We start from the raw sequence: 17,422 nt of genomic DNA, 5'->3' as shown, positions 1-17,422 counted from the left end.
ATCTTTAATTAAACACTAAAAAAATACTGGAATACCCAGTTGATAGAAAGGTACAGAGATTTTCTAGGTATTCGACTTGCTAGTCTTTTTTATGGGGAAAATAAACAATTTGCTTGCTACACAAACCCAGAAGGAAAAATATAAAATGACTTATGTTTTTCTGGAAATGTAAGCACTCTAGGAATTGTTTAATAAGGGTTTTAATTCACCACATGCTATTTTTAAGAGTTATGGCTACATGTCTTGCCTAGAAATTATAGTGTGATATTGTCTTCAGAAAGAATTTGCTTTAAAAAGACAGATTAAATAGCTCCTTGTGCTCTGTCTCACGAATCCCAACAATTTCTTCCTTCTTTCATTCTTTCTCTTATACATAGTTTCCCCCCCCTCTCATTCATTCACTAATGCTTAAGCTCCCACCCTATTCATTCATATACAAATACACCTCTCTTTCCATTTTTCCACATATGTTTTGCAATTCTCCTAGGATGTCTGTATAAAAAATGACATCAGTTTTGTCCCTAGCAATAGCCCTTAGACTTATATACCACTTCATAGTGCTTTTACACCCCTCTCTAAGCTGTTTACAGAATCAGCATATTGGCCCCAACAATCTGGGTCCTCCTTTTATTCACCTCAAAAGGATGGAAGGCCGAGTCAACCTTGAGCCTGGTGAGATTCGATCTGCCAAACCACAGCTTTTGAGTCAACCGAAGTGGCCTGCAATACTGCACTCTATCCACTGCACCACCTCAGCACCACTGTGCCCTCCTTGTAACAATGCATGTCTTCTAGAATAAAGTAATACAAAATAACACTAATTCAATGTCAGAATCTCCCTAGAATCTAAGTCATTATACTTGGAACCAGCTATGCCTTATTTTCATTGTGGAGACCAGGGACGTGAAGTCACTAGAGGCAGGGGAGGCGTGGCCTCACCAGTCATGAGGAAAAGGAAAGAATTTTAAAGATTTTTAAAAAAATAATTAAAAAGGCCAAGGTAGTTGCTGCCAGACTCCAAGTCACAGTGACGGGGTGGCGCCCTCAGTGGCAGCGGGGCACTTTGCGTCACAGGAACTTCATTGGCCGCTGCTGCTTCCTCCGCTGCCGCCGCTTTCCCCTCTGCCCTGGCCGCAGCTTATGCCACGTTCGGAGTGCTGCCCTTGGGCAAGATGCAGAGCCCGGAGTCCCTGCTGGACATTGTGGCGCGGCGTGTGGCAGAGAAGTGGCCCTTCCAGCGAGTGGAGGAGCGGTTTGAGCTCATCCCAGAGCCTGTGCAGCGCCGCATCGTCTACTGGTCCTTCTCCCCGCACCCGCCCTCCCCCTCCCAGTAGCTTCTCCTCCTTTAAATCTCTTTTTGCCCGCTGTCAAGCCGCTTTTTTTCTTTTTGCCTCACCAGCCATAAGCTTCACCGCATGTCACTGGTGGAGACACATCATTTGGCTACTGTACCAGTAATAAAGGGTTTCAAATCTTCTAAAAGGCGATATGCACACAAACCGCCTTGCCTTCCTGAAGATATAAAAGTGTGAGAAATGTGTGTGTTTGCTACTTATTTCCTTTATTCACATAAGCTCTAAGCCCCTCTAGCCTTACTTAATCCTTTCTTTCAGTTCCCTCTGCCATTAGTTCATCTTCAGCCCACCATCCTCTATATTTTGGTTTTGCACATGTGTGAAACTTTCTGGCTCATAAATTCCAGGCCCCTTTTAAACTGCAGTTGGAATTGAGTAGAATATTAGTTTGTATAGGAAGCAGAAACCGTATGCCTTTACTGCAAACTACAATTGACTTTACAAATTTGGATTGTAAAAGTTTGAAATAGATTACTGTAAGACATTTCACAAATTGTTCTTTTGGAAATTGTCTTTTTCAGTCCTCCAAAGATCCTCAACTTTTTCTAGTGCTCAAATTTTGGCCACGCTTAAAAAGAACACAGAAACCAAATAATTATAATTTTACTTCACTTTATATTTTTTTAAGTTAAATATAGTTAATGAATTAATCTCTAATCATATGTTTAATATGTTTTCTCTCCCAACAGTAACCAGAATTGTTTCATAACAAGAGGCTGCATCCAAATCTTTTAAGGGTGCTTGTGATTGTAAAGTATCTGATTGTTTCTCTCTACCGTAATCCAATTAACTTCATTGTTGCATGCAGCCAAAATACCAAGCAGCCTAATGTAAAGAAAATGGAAAAATATTTACAAGTGGAGCTAAATTTATTCTATAATAAAGGGATAAAAGAGGAAGCAGAGTGGTGGAAATTAAAGCAAATGAATTGTTTTTGTGTTTGTCTGCATCAATGAAGAGAAATAATGTCTGGTGATAATAAGTGTGTTGTTGAATTGATGACACTGTTTTTCCCTCCTTTTTCTCCAGGATGAAGAAGAAGAGATTAAACAAGAAATTAACATGCTAAAGAAATACTCTCATCACCGAAATATTGCTACTTATTATGGTGCTTTCATTAAAAAGAACCCACCAGGAATGGATGATCAGCTCTGGGTAATGCAGTTCTTTTGTTTCTATTTTAATAATCTTCACTTTTTATTTTGGATAAATCTTAAACTCACCCATGGTTAATTTTGGAAGCTACATACAGTTGAGGCCTGGTTATTACTTGGATGAGGAACCCCCAAACATATCAGAACTAAATATGAGCCAGCAGTGTGCAGCAGCTGCCAAAAAAGCCAACACAGTTCTAGGCTGCATAAACAAAGAATCAAGATCATGTGAAGTGTTAATACAACTTTATAATGCCTTAGTAAGACCACACTTGGAATACTGCATTTAGTTTTGGTCGCCACGATGTAGAAATATATTGACACTCTAGAAAAAATGCAGAGAAGAGCAACAATGATGATTAGGGGACTGGAGGCTGAAACATATGAAGAACGGTTGCAGGAACTGGGTATGTGTAGTTAAATGAAAAGAAGAACATGGGGAGAAATAATAGCAGTGTTCCAATATCTCAGGGGCTGCCACAAAGAAGGGGGAGTCAAGCTATTCTCCAAAGCACCTGAGGGTAGAACAAGAAGCAACGGGTGGAAACTAATGAAGGAGAGAAGAAACTTAGAACTAACGGGAAATTTCCTGACAGTTAAAACAATTAATCTGAGGAACAATTGCCTCCAGAAGTTGTGAATGCTCCAACACTGGACGTTTTTAAGAAGACTTTCGATATCCATTTGTCTGAAGTGGTGTAGGGTTTCCTGCCTAAGCAGGGGGTTGGACTACAAGACCTTCAAGGTCCCTTCTAACTCTTACTCTAAATTGTTGGAGAGTTGCAAAAATGTTCTTTAAGAAGTTAACGTCAAACTAATCTTCCTCTATAGTCACCAGGAGTTTGATTAGATTGAAGGGAGACTTTACTACAAATAATACAGGTAGTCCTCACTTAATGAGCCTAATTGGGACCAAAACGAGAAGACAACTCAGTTTCACACTTTTGCTTTTGTGTTCAATTTCTTCTTTCTGGGACATGGGAGGCGAAATAAAAGAAGCAATTCCTGCAGGCAGTTTTTCTTTTGCCTGACCTTTCTACTCACCCTCCACAGATTAGAGAGATTGGAGGGGAAGGATTTCAAGAGAGTAAGCTGCTTGCTCTGCAGGGGAAAGTAGAAAAAGAACCACATAGATCAGGCATTGAACAATACATCCTAACTTTAATGGTGATCTTGTGATGTTGAAAAAAAATCATAGATGTTGTTAATGGGTTATTTTAGATAGACAGACAGACAGACAGCTTATCTCTGGTTTACAACCTTAATTGCAATCTTAGTTACAACTTTAAATCAGGAAAAGTTTGGCCACACTGTTTCCAACTAAGAAATTTTTACTAAACTTGTTAGAAAAGGGGTTGTCAGGCTCCTACTGACTTGAAGCTATTACAGATTAATGTGACTCTCCCCATACAAAGACTATGTTATCTCGAGAAGCCTATTTGCAAACTAGGTTAGTGTGTTGTGTGAGCCTGCCCAGTAAAATTAGCATGTATGTAAATTAGGATACAGGAAGATGTCTGTCTTTCTGGTCACAGAGAAGCCAAATTGATAGGACCCGGGATTATCAATGGCTCTTAGCCTTGAAGCTGTGACAAGACACAAGAGCTGCCTGCTTCTATGCAGTAGGTGTATAAAAGTAACAAAGTGAGGGGAAAAAAAGACAGCTCCATTTTTATATCTTGTTGGCTTTCTATTGGGTCATTGTGTGAGAAGGGAATGCTGATTAAATTGGCCTGGATGTGAACCTTCACATCCTCAGAAGCATCTCATTCCAGGTCTGCAATCCTTCCTTCCACACTGAAACGCATACTAAACACATACTAAAAACTAAAAACGTTGTTGAATTTTACTTTTTGATGCTTTCCTTTGGCTTAATGCTGCCTGTTACATACAGGAACAGAGAAAAAAACAACTTGTGGATGCTGAGAAAAAAGGCCTGCAAGTTGCCTGCAAGTTTTAAAAAGCAATCTCAGCAGGGTTGGCAACAATTGTTCCTTCAGCATCCCTCGAAAGAAGGTGGGATGTAAATATTCATGAGATACCAGTGCTTCTGGTTTTATTATGCTCGTTTACATTGATTTGAATGCTTAGAACGCATCTTTCTTGCAAGTTTGCAGTTCGGCACCTGTGCATTGTTAAGCATTTCCATGGTGGTTTTTTTAAAAACTATTTTCTAGAATTAGTCTAAATTAGGGTGGCTCAGTGGCTAAGATGCTGAGCTTGTCGATCTTTAGAAAGGTTGGCAGTTGGCGGTTCAAATCCCTAGCACTACGTAACGGAGTGAGCTCCCATTACTTGTCCCAGCTTCTGCCAACCTAGCAGTTCGAAAGCACATTAAAAAATGCAAGTAGAAAAATAGGAACCATCTTTGGTGGGAAGGTAACAGCGTTCCGTGCACCTTCGGTGTTTAGTCATGCTGGCCACATGACCATGGAGACGTCTTCAGACAGCGCTGGCTCTTCAGCTTTGAAATGGAGATGAGCACCACCCCCTAGAGTTGGGAACAACTAGTACATATGTGGCAAGGGGAACCTTTACCTTAGAGTTAGTCCAGGATTCGAATCACCTGTTCAGAAAGTGTCCCTGGGTTGCAGCGGAGAGGTGAAATGTACATTTTGTTCCGTGCGAGAAAATTATTATATTTTAGATGTCTGATTGAATTAGAACCGGTGACACTTCTATTATTCCTGCTCTGGAGATAAATGCATCTTTATTTTTTGCTGTCATTGTTGCTGGAATAAAACTTCTTGATGATAAGGCCAAAGTAATTCTCTTTATCAGTCCTCTGCCGAGGTGATAATGGAGAGGTAGAAGGGAAGCCAGAATTTTTTCAATATAGATTATGATCTCTCTGCAATAAGGCAAGTTTCTGACATATTCTATGGCTATCATGCTTGAAGTGCCTCTTTTTATTTGGCCTGCACATATTGCTCTGTAACAAAAAGAAAACCCACCCCAACCCAACAGGTCTATTAAATGTTATCACATCTCAAATATGAAGGCGGCAAATTCTAGCCTAATTGTTGTCCCGGAAAACCCAAGTGCAGGTTCACTTCTCTAAATACAAAGGAAATAGGATCTTGTGAACTCCTCCGGGTTCCGTAGAATTCCAGTGTCTTTCTTTGTTTTCAAAAGCCATCATTTCAGATTAGTTGTCCTGATGGGAGAAGTATTCTGGGAAAATTCCAGCAATGGGTGGAAACTAATCAAGGAGAGAAGCAACTTAGAACTCAGGAGAAATTTCCTGACAGTTAGAACAATTAATCAGTGGAACAGCTGGCCTCCAGAAGTTGTGAATGCCCCAACACTGGAAGTCTTTAAGAAGATGTTGGATAGCCATTTGTCTGAAATGGTATAGGGCCGTGATGGTGAACCTATGGCATGCATGCCACAGGTGGAAAACAGCGCCTATCTGTGGGCACACAAACCATTGCCCTAGTTCAGGTCCACTGCACATGCGTGTGCGCCTCCCGCCAGCCAGCTGGTTATCGGGTCTCTGCTGCACATGCATGGGGGGCGTGCATGGGGCACGTACGTGGGGCATGCACCCATACACGGGGTGCGTGCGGGGGGGACACAAGGGGCAAGGGGGAACCGTACATGCGGGTGTGGGGCTCGTGCAAGGAGGCCACATGCGCATGTGCGGTGGCTGCATGCCAGTTGCATTTTGGGGGTTCAGAAGAGCATGCACACATTCATACTCACTCGCTTGAGCTTTGGGCATTTGATCCGGAAAAGGTTAGCCATCAGTGGTATAGGGTTTTCTGCCAAAGCAGGGGGTTGGATTAGAAGACCTCCAAGGTCCCTTCCAAGTGTTATTCTATATTCTAAAATGGGAAAAATATTTTTAGTGACCATACCAAGGCTATTTCAAAAGCAATGGGAGGGCTTATTTGGCCCTTTCTCTCTTATTTTAAGGTTTTGTCCTATTGACTGATTTCGCAGTTGGGTTTTAGAATAAGACGAGTTACTTTAAGGGTACTTGTTTGTGTTATTCTAAGTTGTTTATACAAGCAATCCTAGGCTTACAAAAGTTTCTTCAGTGACGGTTGAAAGCAGTGGTGAAATTCAATTTTTTTTTACTACCGGTTCTGTGGGCGTCACTTGGTGGGCATGGCAGGGGAAGGACACTGCAAAATCTCCATTCCCAATCCACTCTGGGGCCAGCCAGAGGTAGTATTTGCCGGTTCTCCGAACTACTCAAAATTTTCACTACCAGTTCTCCAGAACCTGCTGGATTTCACCCCTGGTTCAAAGTTACAACAGCACTGAAACAGTGACTTACGACCGTTTTTCACACTTACAACCCTTGCAGCATCCCCATGGTCACATAATCAAAATTCAAATGCTTGGCAACTGATTCATATTTATGACGGTTGCAGTGTCCCGGGGTCATGTAATTGTCTTTTGTGGCCTTCTGACAAACAAAGTCAATGGGGAAGCCAGATTCACTTAAGAACTGTGATACTAACTCAACAACTTCAGTGATTCACTTACCCACTTTGTCAAGAAAGGTCGTAAAAAATGGGGTAAAATTCACTTTACAAATGTCTTGGTTAGCAACAGAAATGTTGGATACCATTGTGGTTCATAAGTCGAGGACTACCTGAATCTGGTTCAATTGTCTTTCATAATTCTGATATTGTGGCTGAATACTTGCTTTTAGCTGCTAAGCCACCTTGAATACTAAGTGATGGGAGAAGAAGGTTATGCATTTTCCTAATGAATATTGCAGTGCTGGACAGTTTCTCTGTTTGCCGGAGCTGCCAGATTCAAGTCATTGGCAGTTGCCCAGCAGATATATTTTATGCACAGCAAATATTGTTGATGTTTATAAAACCTTCTTCACAAAGTTACCTCTGTTTGGCAATTGTGTCTTAAAACTCTTCTGGAGTGTGGAAAATAGGTGTTGGCAGGGCATTAAATTCTAGCTTTAACATCTGTATGTAAGGACACCTTATTATTACAGTTTGAAAGGAATGCCCATTTAAAAGATTTTTTTTAGTAAAGAGAGGGTTCTAAATCATAACATAAATTGTTTTGGTTTACAGACCTGAAATTAGATCAGAATCTTAATCAGCTTTCACCAATTAGCGAAGGCCCCAGTGGGAAATGTAAGCTCTGATTGGGGGAGTTATAGATATTTATGGAGGTTTGCTGATTGGCCATAAAACTTTGAATATAATATGATTTATCACATAGCTTTTATGTACAATGAAAGCTTATGTATTGAAGACAAATTCCTTGTGTGTCCAATCACACTTGGCCAATAAAAGAATTCTATTCTATCCTACCCTACCCTATCCTACCCTACATTATGCAGATAGTATTGGCTGTTCGCCCAGGCCTTGTGATAGGGGGATGGATTTCCCCCCTCTCCAATTACATATATTTTATGTATATGTTATTTGGTATTTGGTTTATTTCCCTTATGGTATTTCTATTTTGTGTTATTTTTATATTGTGAGCTGCCCAGAGATGGCTTGGAGTTGGATGGCATCATAGTTGAAGCATATCAGTGCACAAATAACTTTAAGGACCACCCTTTTCCAAATAATTCCCTTAGAAAACAAATCAGGCCTTTATTTCCATAGCTATTTTAAGACAAATCTTTCCCCCTTTTAACATCTGGCAAGGTTTACATTCTGCAACAGATGCCTCCCCGTCTTATTATAAGATGATGTATTAATGAGCCACTGGGACTCTGGTGCTGAGTTGAAATCTACCATGTAATTTTTCAACAGTTGTCTTCCCTTTTGACAAGGGCTTTGATTTTTCAATTTTGTTGCCAAGGTGCCTTAGCTTATTGCATAACTGTAGGCTGTTAAGAAGATGCTACTTCTGTTGGCCTTGATTTTTTGCTGTTGTTTTGTTGTTGGTCTTTCTATCACTTCAAAGCTTCCCTATTTTATATTGTGGTGAACAGAACTTGGTGCAGTATTCCAAGTGTGGTCTTACTAAGGCTTTGTAAAGCAGTGTTAGTGTAAGAGCCGAGGTGGTGCAGTGGTTCAATGCAGCACTGCAGGCTACTTCAGCTGACTGCAGTTCTGCAGTTCGGCTGTTCAAATCTCACCGGCTCAGGGTTGACTCAGCCTTCCATCCTTCCGAGGTGGGTAAAATGAGGACCCGTATTGTTGTTGGGGGCAATATGCTGACTCTGTAAACAGCTTAGAGAGGGCTGAAAGCCCTATGAAGCAGTATATAAGTCTAACTGCTATTGCTATTGCTATTGCTACTTCACGTGATTTTAATTCTATCCCTCTGTTAATGCAGCCTAAGATTGCATTGGCTTTCTTCGCTGTTGCCCCACACTGTTGGCTCATGTTTAAGTGATTGTCCACTAGAATTTTAAAATCCTCTCACAGTTGCTGGCATTAAACCAGGTTTTACCTAGTCTATACCAATCAGTTGTTTTTTCTTGCCTAAATGTAAAACTTTACTTTTATCTACATTGAATCTCATTTTGTTAGATAGGGCCTAGTGCTCAATGAATGTTCAATGAGTACCCCACACATCATCCAAGAGAAACTTCCCAAAATTTCTTGTTTAAAATAAACTTATAGGAAACCCTCTGTTTTTCTTACCATACTGAATGAGAACTAGTTTTCCTATGTGGCAAGTATTTTTTTTTCTAATCCTTTGTCTGGGAAAGACTGTCCTCCCCCAATGGGATCTACGTTTCTCTATTTATCTGAAATACTGCCCTAGATCAACATGAGTTAATCCAAATACCTCATCTTGATCTCCCTCTCTTCACACACACACACACACACACACACACACACACACACACACACACACACCATTTGATGGATCCCTATTGCTTTATCTGGATCAGGTTTGTAAATGAAACGAAGCAAACCTACTCGATGTGGCTTAGACTTCCAAATCGCATTCTGGAAGTATCAACACAAAAGCAAAGGTGCCACTGTACAGCTGTCACTGCAGTCTAGAGTGAAAGAACAGCATAGCATAGCATAGCATAGGAATTTGTCTTTGGTGCATATACTCTCAGTGCACATAAAGAAAATAAAATAGAATACATTCATAAAGAATCATAAGATACAACACTTAGTGATAGTCATAGGTTCCTATAGCAGTTAGACTTATATACTGCTTCATAGGGCTTTCAGCGCTCTCTAAGCGGTTTACAGAGTCAGCATATTGCCCCCAACAACAATCCGGGTCCTCATTTTACCCACCTCGGAAGGATGGAAGGCTGAGTCAACCCTGAGCCGGTGAGATTTGAACAGCCGAGCTGCAGAACTGCAGTCAGCTGAAGTAGCCTGCAGTGCTGCATTTAACCACTGCGCCACCTCGGTTCCTAATTAGCAATCAAATTATACCAGGAAACAAATAAAACAATATAAATTGTAAAGATACCAACAACATGGCTATAGTCATAAGTGGGAAGAGATAGGTATTGGGAAGGAAGAGAATAATAATAATAATACAGTCTTAGTAAATAGTTTGACAGTGTTGTGAGGATTATTTGTTTGTCATAGTGATGGCATTTGGGGAAAAACTGTCCTTGGGTCTAGTTATTCTGGTATGCAGTGCTCTATTGCATCGTTTTGAAGGTAGAAGGTGGAACAATTTATGTCCAGGACGTGCGGGGTCTGTAGATATGTAAGGGGCATGGAAATAATAAGCAGAAAGGCGTTTCCCTGCTCATACAGCGACATTGGCTTTTTCTTCTGTGCCCCTCTGTGGTTTGTGCCATCTGGACTCATGCCATCCTCTAGACAGAAGAGAGAACTCCAGGCTGGTGAAAGCTGGGAGCAGAGTGCTGAAGACAAAGCCCTTCCCTGGGGGGGAAGAAAGGGGTGCTTGCTTTCCTGTCTAAAGATGGATTGCTTCCATGGCAACACTGCAATTTAGAATTGGAAAGGCTGGTGGATTTAATAATGATCCAGCCGGAGGGAGGTGAGAGAAAAAGAAAGAGCACATACAGAGTGTACCAGTCAGGTATATGCTCAGAGGGAAGAGGAGAATATTTAGGGTTGGGTGAAAATCAGAGAGTCCTTTCTAAATGATTTGGAAATCATTGGTGAATAGAAGACCTGTTGCTCAGCCTGTCTTTTGAAGGAAGATGTGAACTCAAGCTAACCTTTGGAATTGTTGAAATAGTCCAAGGTTAAATCCAGCATGAATTGGGAGTTGTGTCTGCTTCAACTTCGATTTGCCGAAAATACGACTTCAGGCAATGCCTGGAATGCTCTACCTGACTCCATTGTTATATCCTCAAACCCCGCCACAGCTTCAACCTTTAACTGTGTATCGTGGACCTCAGCCCATTCCTAAGAGGTCCGTAAAGGGGGTGTGCATAAGCGTACCAGCGTGTCTTCCGTCTCTGTCCTGCTGTCCCCATTTATTTGTACTCATTTCCTTGTTCATGCCCATGCTTATACCTGTTATCTTGTACACGTTTGACAAACTAAATAAATAAACTAAATATATAAGGTTCCACCACAAATGCGCGTATGACAAAAGCGTGTGTGACTAAAGCGCGGTGACAAAACCGCGCCGTCAAAACCGTGGAGCCGAAAGAGCGCTGAAGCGCGCCGACAACAGCGCGCCGACAGAAGCGCGCTGTAACATAACCCTAAAAATAACCCTAAACCTAACCCTAAACCTAACCCTAAACTTTACCTTAACTTAAATCGCGCTTCTGTCGGCGCGCTGTTGTCGGTGTGCTTTTGACATCGCGGTTTTAGTGCCGCGGTTTTGTCGGCGCGCTTTTGACGTTCGCGGTTATGTCATGCCACGAATATATAAGTGCAACTCTTTGCTTTTCTGTATAATGGTTGCTATAGCTAATTAGGAGCTGGTAAATGATACAGGCCCTATTAACAGAGATAGAAACCTAGCTAAGCGCTTATCTCTGTACAGGTGATTAGGCTTCGGACTGGAAGAAAATGAATTAGCCCAGTCCAGGATACCTGTGCTGACATGAGTGGGAGGTTAGCATAAGGAAGGAAAACCTGGTCCCAAAGCAAAGTAAGAATATAATCAGAATTTTGGGGAGCTGCTGGAAAATGCAGCTGATGTTGGGATGGGACTAACATTCATGTAGAATCATGACACTATTCATGGGACAAAATTCATAACACTATGTGTTAAGGCAGTTATCTGCTAAGTGGAGGACTGAAAATAATAAATACAAAGACCCCTTTTCTGTTAGAAAAGGACAGGATCCTGGAAAAGAAAGATGGAGAAAATGAAATAAATATGGAATCCCATAGCTTTTTCAAGGTCAACTTTCATTGGAATGTTAAGATTTCATAAACAGCAGCTCACTTTATGTAATGCACTGAATAGGTTCCTCTTATAGGACTTTAAATGCAGATGATTAAAGGGATGAGGGAAAATAAGATTATAGATCTACATAAGCTAATAGATTTACTCAATAATTGATATGAAAACCCATAGTCCCTGTTTAAACCTTCTGTATGTAGATTGATTATCTCTAACATATTGCTGTTTGTCTATTTTTCATTGTACTCTTGCTTATTGGTGGGGAAGCTTCTCGGCTTCACCTATGCTACCTTGACTCAATGATGGAGTATCCTGGGAGGCTGAAATGAGGTGCCACTGTCTTGTCACTGTTTTGAGTTCTGATGTAGGCTTTTTTCCTACTTATTCTCTTGTACAGAGTTTAACTAGCTTTCTTACGTAGAACCCAACTGGGTTTGGTTGGTAGACAAGAACATAAATCACATTGAAGGATAAGCAAGTGAAGGCACTTCTCATATTGTGGGTGCTGTTGAGGGGGGTTGTAACAATGTTGTGACAGATGTTGGGACTATAACTTCTCTTGTCCCACATCTTTAGCCATGTTGTCTATTCCTACAGGGAACTGGATTTCTGTATTATCATAATGTCAACATCCTAACGAGATTTTACTTAATACATAACAATCTCAGTTATGAACAAAATAAATTTTATGGAATAGAGCATTTCATGGTGGATAAAATTATTCCTAAGTTATAACATTAATGAGAGAAATCATTGCCCCAATATATTCAAGAACTATCTATCAATTTGTCTACTCCTTGGGAAAGACCATGATGTTGGGAAAGATTTCAGGCAAAAGGAGAAGAGGACAGCAGAGGATGAGATGGTTATGTAGTGTCATCGATGCAGTAAACATGAATTTGAGCAAACTCCAGAAGACAGTGGAGGGCAAGTGGACCTGGCTTATTATGGTTCATGCGGTCATGAAGAGTCAACTATAACTTAGTGACTGAACCACAAAAGCAATCTGTCTGTCAACTCTCTGTGTTGACATTACACGCAGAGCGTTGGATCTCAGATTACAGTAGCTGGGTTGAGATGAATGAAGCTATTGGATAACGTGATTTATTGACAAAGACTGAAGGGAGGGAAGAAACATGGGCAAAGTTCAAAAGCAGATAAAGAAAGCAAAAAAGATGGCTGCGAATAAGAAATGCCTAATGAAGAATGCCCAATGAAGCTGTTAATAAATCACTGCTTTTTGTATTACAATATCAGGTCGCTTATTATGAAGCAGTGTACTTTACACTGTCTCTTAAATTGATGCTTCAGAAGCTCAAACTGGTTTGCAAAGTACTTCCTCATCCAATCCCCCCTCCCCCCAATAGCAACTTTCCAATAAAGTTGAGCATGTTTTGATCTAGAACCAGGGGTGAGATTCAGCCGGTTCACACCGGTTTGGGCGAACCGGATGCTAATTTTGCATCTGGTTCTTCAAACCGGTTGTTGCACGGACCCGCCCTTCCCAAGAGTCTACACGCAGCCCGTTCATCATGCCAGGTAAGTACAGGACCCCCACAAAGGCTCTGGGAGGGTGAAAAACAGGCCTACCTGAAGTTCCAGAAGTCTGGAAATGGGCTTCTGGAGCCCGAGGAAGGCCGTTTTCACCCTCCCAGAGTCCCTCCGGTGCCTGGGGAGGGCGAAAACTTTCCCCCCCCCACCACCACAACCATGAGGAGGCCACACACCCCATGGTCACGCCCACCCAGCAACTAGGCAGAGAACCAGTTGCTAAAAATTTTCAGTCGCACCCCTGTCTAAGGTGGGTTTTCCCATCTAATCCAACACCTCAACTGCTGAATCACAGTGGCGTTTTTTAATCAGAAGCCAATTTGGTTGGGTGTGTTTTAACAGAGATGAAGATAGATTGTCAGATTCATTAATAGTCTTTTAGTATCTACTTTTAAAGCATTCACTGCATCTCATTTAGCAACAGGTTAGGTTATAAGTATTACATTATATGAATATTAGGATCACAAGCTCTCAGAAATCCCAGCCCTACTTTTCCAATTCTGAGAAGTGTAGCTCCATCAAGGGCCAGCTGATGCATTTTCTTGTTAAAAGCAATTAACCTCAAGCAGATATAAATAAAGGCAGATGGCTTTGGTTGACTATTTTGGCAGTACAATGGACATGTTACTCCAGATTAATGTATAAACTGAACGCTTGATGTTTATAGCACATTTCTATTTTATTTTATATGCAATGTACCATGGACTGCATTTTTCACCACATTTTAATTTTGAACTATATTAATAAAAACTCCTCTTACCGGCATTGGGATTTCAGTAAAGAAGATTAATGCTCATTCTTGTGTTTTCATTATTTCCATATTGGCATGTTCCAAACCCAAGTCCTTATTGTGATTTACACAGATAATCTCTTGGGAGTTGTTCGGCTATTTGAGGATGGGTTTGTTCCATAAAAGAGCAGGTCCCTAGGCCCATGTTTGATGTAATCTACTGCCCTCTGTTTGTTTCGATGATAACTCTTCCAGGTATTTCACCATTGACTGATCAAACTGGTGATGATGGGAACTGAATCTAAAAACATCTGGAAGCCACCTGATTGCCTAACCCTACTTTAATGTCTTGAAGCCAACATGAGGTCATTTTAGGTGTATTTTACAGTAAATAGCTGGGCAATTAACACTCGTTTGCGATTCCCTGTAACTGAATGGTGTTGAACATGCTAAATTATGATTTCTGAGTCCTGTCATACTAATTCCCAATGATCAGGCATTACATTATTGTGGAACATATGGATAGATCCTATACCAGGGGTGGGTTTCAACTGGTTTGCGGCGGTCCCCGCCAACCGGTTGGTCGGCGAACCCGGAAGTAAGTAACTTCCGGGAATGGCGAAGGGCCCACCCGCCCGCCCGCGCTCCTTACCGGTCTTTGAAGGCTTCTGCGCTTCCACGCAGGCACATGGCACATACAGTGCCTGCGCGATTCTCCGCGAGCAGCTGGATGGCACATACAGTGCCTGCGCGATTCTTCACAAGCAGCTGGAGCATCGCACAGGCGCTAAGATGCATGCGTGAACTGCGCGCGTGCACAAGGACGCCACCGGCCCCGTTCCAACTGAACCGGTTGGAACGGGATTAGCAACCCACCCCTGTCCTATACCATAATTAGGATGACTCTGCTGCCATTCAAACAACGGCTGCCAATCAAACAGCAGCTGCCAATCTCATGCCGTTAGTCCTCGACTTACAACAGTTCATTTAGTGACTGTTTGAAGGCACAGTAGCAATGAAAAAAATGACCTATGACTGTTTTTCACACTTACAACCATCACAGCATCCCTATAGTCATATGATCAAAATTCAGAAGCCTGGCCTGGCAACTGACTCATATTTATGACAGTTATAGTGCCCGCAGTTATGCAATCACTTTTTGCAACCTTCTGATAAGCAAAGTCAAACGGGAAGCCTGATTCACTTAACAACCATTTTACTAATTTAGGAACTGCATGATTCACTTAACAACTTTGGTAAGAAAGGTCGTAAAATGGATCAGAACTCACTTGACAACCATCTTGCTTAGCAACAGAAATTTTGGGCTCAATTGTGGTCATAAGTCAAGGGCTACCTGTAGTAAGGGGAGGAGGAGGGAAGGCAATGTCATGGCTTACACGTTCTCTGGCCACCATGGTCATGAGGTAGAGGCTGAATAAAGGGAGCCACACTCCAGGAACCAAATAAAGAGGAAAAGTAAATAAGGAGAAAGAAGCTACCGGAAAAAAAGGTAGCAGCTGAGAAAACTGGGGAGAGAGAGACACATTTTTTTCCCTTCCCTCAGGGTAAAATGAGGGAAAAATTATTTGAGTCATGTTCCTCAGATGGAGCCAAGATTCAGAAGAAGACAAGGATCAGGAAGCTAAGCTTGGAACAAACAAGATGAAACGACTAAGAAAAAAACCCCGAAACTTTGGCAGGACAGAAATCAAAAACGAAAACTTTGACAGGACAGATCGAAAACAGAGAGTGAACGAGATAAAAATCAGTCTGAACTCTAGGAAAAAACAGCATAGTTCTAGGTCAGGGGTGTCAAACTCAAGGCCATAGAGGTGCTTAGATCTGGCCCACAGGGCTGCCTTGGAAACAGCGAAGAACCGACCCACCAGTGGTGGGTTACAGCCGGTACAGCCCGGTACAGTCATACCAGTAGTAGGGAGCAGCGGCCACTGTACTGGTACAGTGGTTTGCTTGGCCCGCCTGCCCGCCCGCCCGTTTTCCTTACCTGTTTTAGAACTGGGCCAATTGCGCACGCGTGACAGCATGCAGCCCCTGCGCAATCTCCGACAAGCAGCTGGGTGTTTCAGGGATGGTGGAATGTGCATGCATGTGCAGCACACGTCAGGCGCATATAGGAACAGACCACGAGCAGCGTACAGGTAGTGACGGTAAGAGCAACTCACCACTGCGACCCACAGTGCCTCTGCAAAGCAAAAACAGGCTCCCAATCTCCGTTTTCAGCTCAGATGGCCTCCTGCATCCCTATGCCAGCGAAAATGGAGCTCGGGTGGGCCAAGATGTTTTCAAACATCTTGGTGTAGAGGACTAAAATATTTTAGTTTAGCATACTTACTATCCTATAGTTTCTGAGTGTGTGAAGCGCAACAAACTGGGAAGCCACCGTTTAATGATAATTTTGTGCTCTACCTGAACAAAATCCTATGGTTAATGGGTTTACAATAAGCAAAGTTGACTTGTTTGGAAATTAACTGTAGTTCATAGTTCCTCAATAGAAGAAGACATACTTAACTGTGGCTTCTCAGCTTGGTTGCTCGACATGAAAAAAGAAAGACCAAAGTCCCTTTGTTCAGGTTTGTGAAGCTTCTGTATATACTGATTTATCAAGCCAGGATGTGTTCACCCAAATGTAACCTAGCATCAGAGGTATAATGGAAAAATAATTGCTTTGCATGAAGATTAATTTAAGTTCCTCGCCCTGTGAAATCTGAATCATGGCTTTAGTCAGAGGCTTTGAAGCAGTTTCCTTATTTGTTTATGATGTTCCAGCCTTTCTTTCTTTCTTTTTTATTATTTTAAAAAGATAATCAACTACTCTTCATTCCCACAAATATATGCAGCAGTGTGGGAGTAGCGCTGCCTCCAACTGGTTTCTGAAGCTTTCATGGAAGTTCTGGAGCTTCAAAGATCAGCTTTCCAACCCATCTTGTGCCATTAGCTCCTTGGGAGTCCTGAAGCACTGTTATTTTTCAGCTTCATTTCCTGATCTGTTAACTGAGAGTATTTCTTCTCTGTCTTTGCAATGGTTATTGCAAAAAACTAACGAAACAGGCGTTGTGACATTGTTGGAGAGAATAACAGAGTTGGAAGAGATTTTAGAGGTCTTCTAGTCCAACCCCCTGCTTAGGCAGGAAACCCTACACCACTTCAGACAAATGATCCACTCTCTTCTTAAAAAACCTCCAGTGGTGGAGCACCCACAACTTTGGAGGCACGTTGTTTCAGTGATTAATTGTTCTAACTGTCAGGAAATTTCTCCCTAGTTCTAGGTTTAGTTTCTATCTATTGCTTCTTCTTCTGCCTCCAGGTGCTTTGGAGAATGGGTTGACCCCCTCTTCTTTGTGGCACGCCTTGAG

At 41.8% G+C, this 17,422-nt stretch overlaps 1 protein-coding gene across 1 annotated transcript in view; it reads left to right on the top strand.

The window, feature by feature from the left end:
• The window catches only part of TNIK (TRAF2 and NCK interacting kinase), a 350,683-nt gene that overhangs the window by 185,088 nt on the left and 148,173 nt on the right, over nucleotides 1-17,422 (top strand). Inside the window, exon 4 of the mRNA XM_032225673.1 lies at nucleotides 2,385-2,510. Coding sequence (XP_032081564.1) covers nucleotides 2,385-2,510 — 126 coding nt within the window. The remainder of the gene's footprint in view (nucleotides 1-2,384; nucleotides 2,511-17,422) is intronic.

The sequence above is a fragment of the Thamnophis elegans genome, chromosome 10 (assembly GCF_009769535.1).
Source record: "Thamnophis elegans isolate rThaEle1 chromosome 10, rThaEle1.pri, whole genome shotgun sequence".
In the NCBI taxonomy this organism is placed as follows: domain Eukaryota; kingdom Metazoa; phylum Chordata; class Lepidosauria; order Squamata; family Colubridae; genus Thamnophis; species Thamnophis elegans.
Note: the sequence above shows the minus strand (reverse complement) of the source record. Positions and strands in the feature narration are given on the sequence as shown.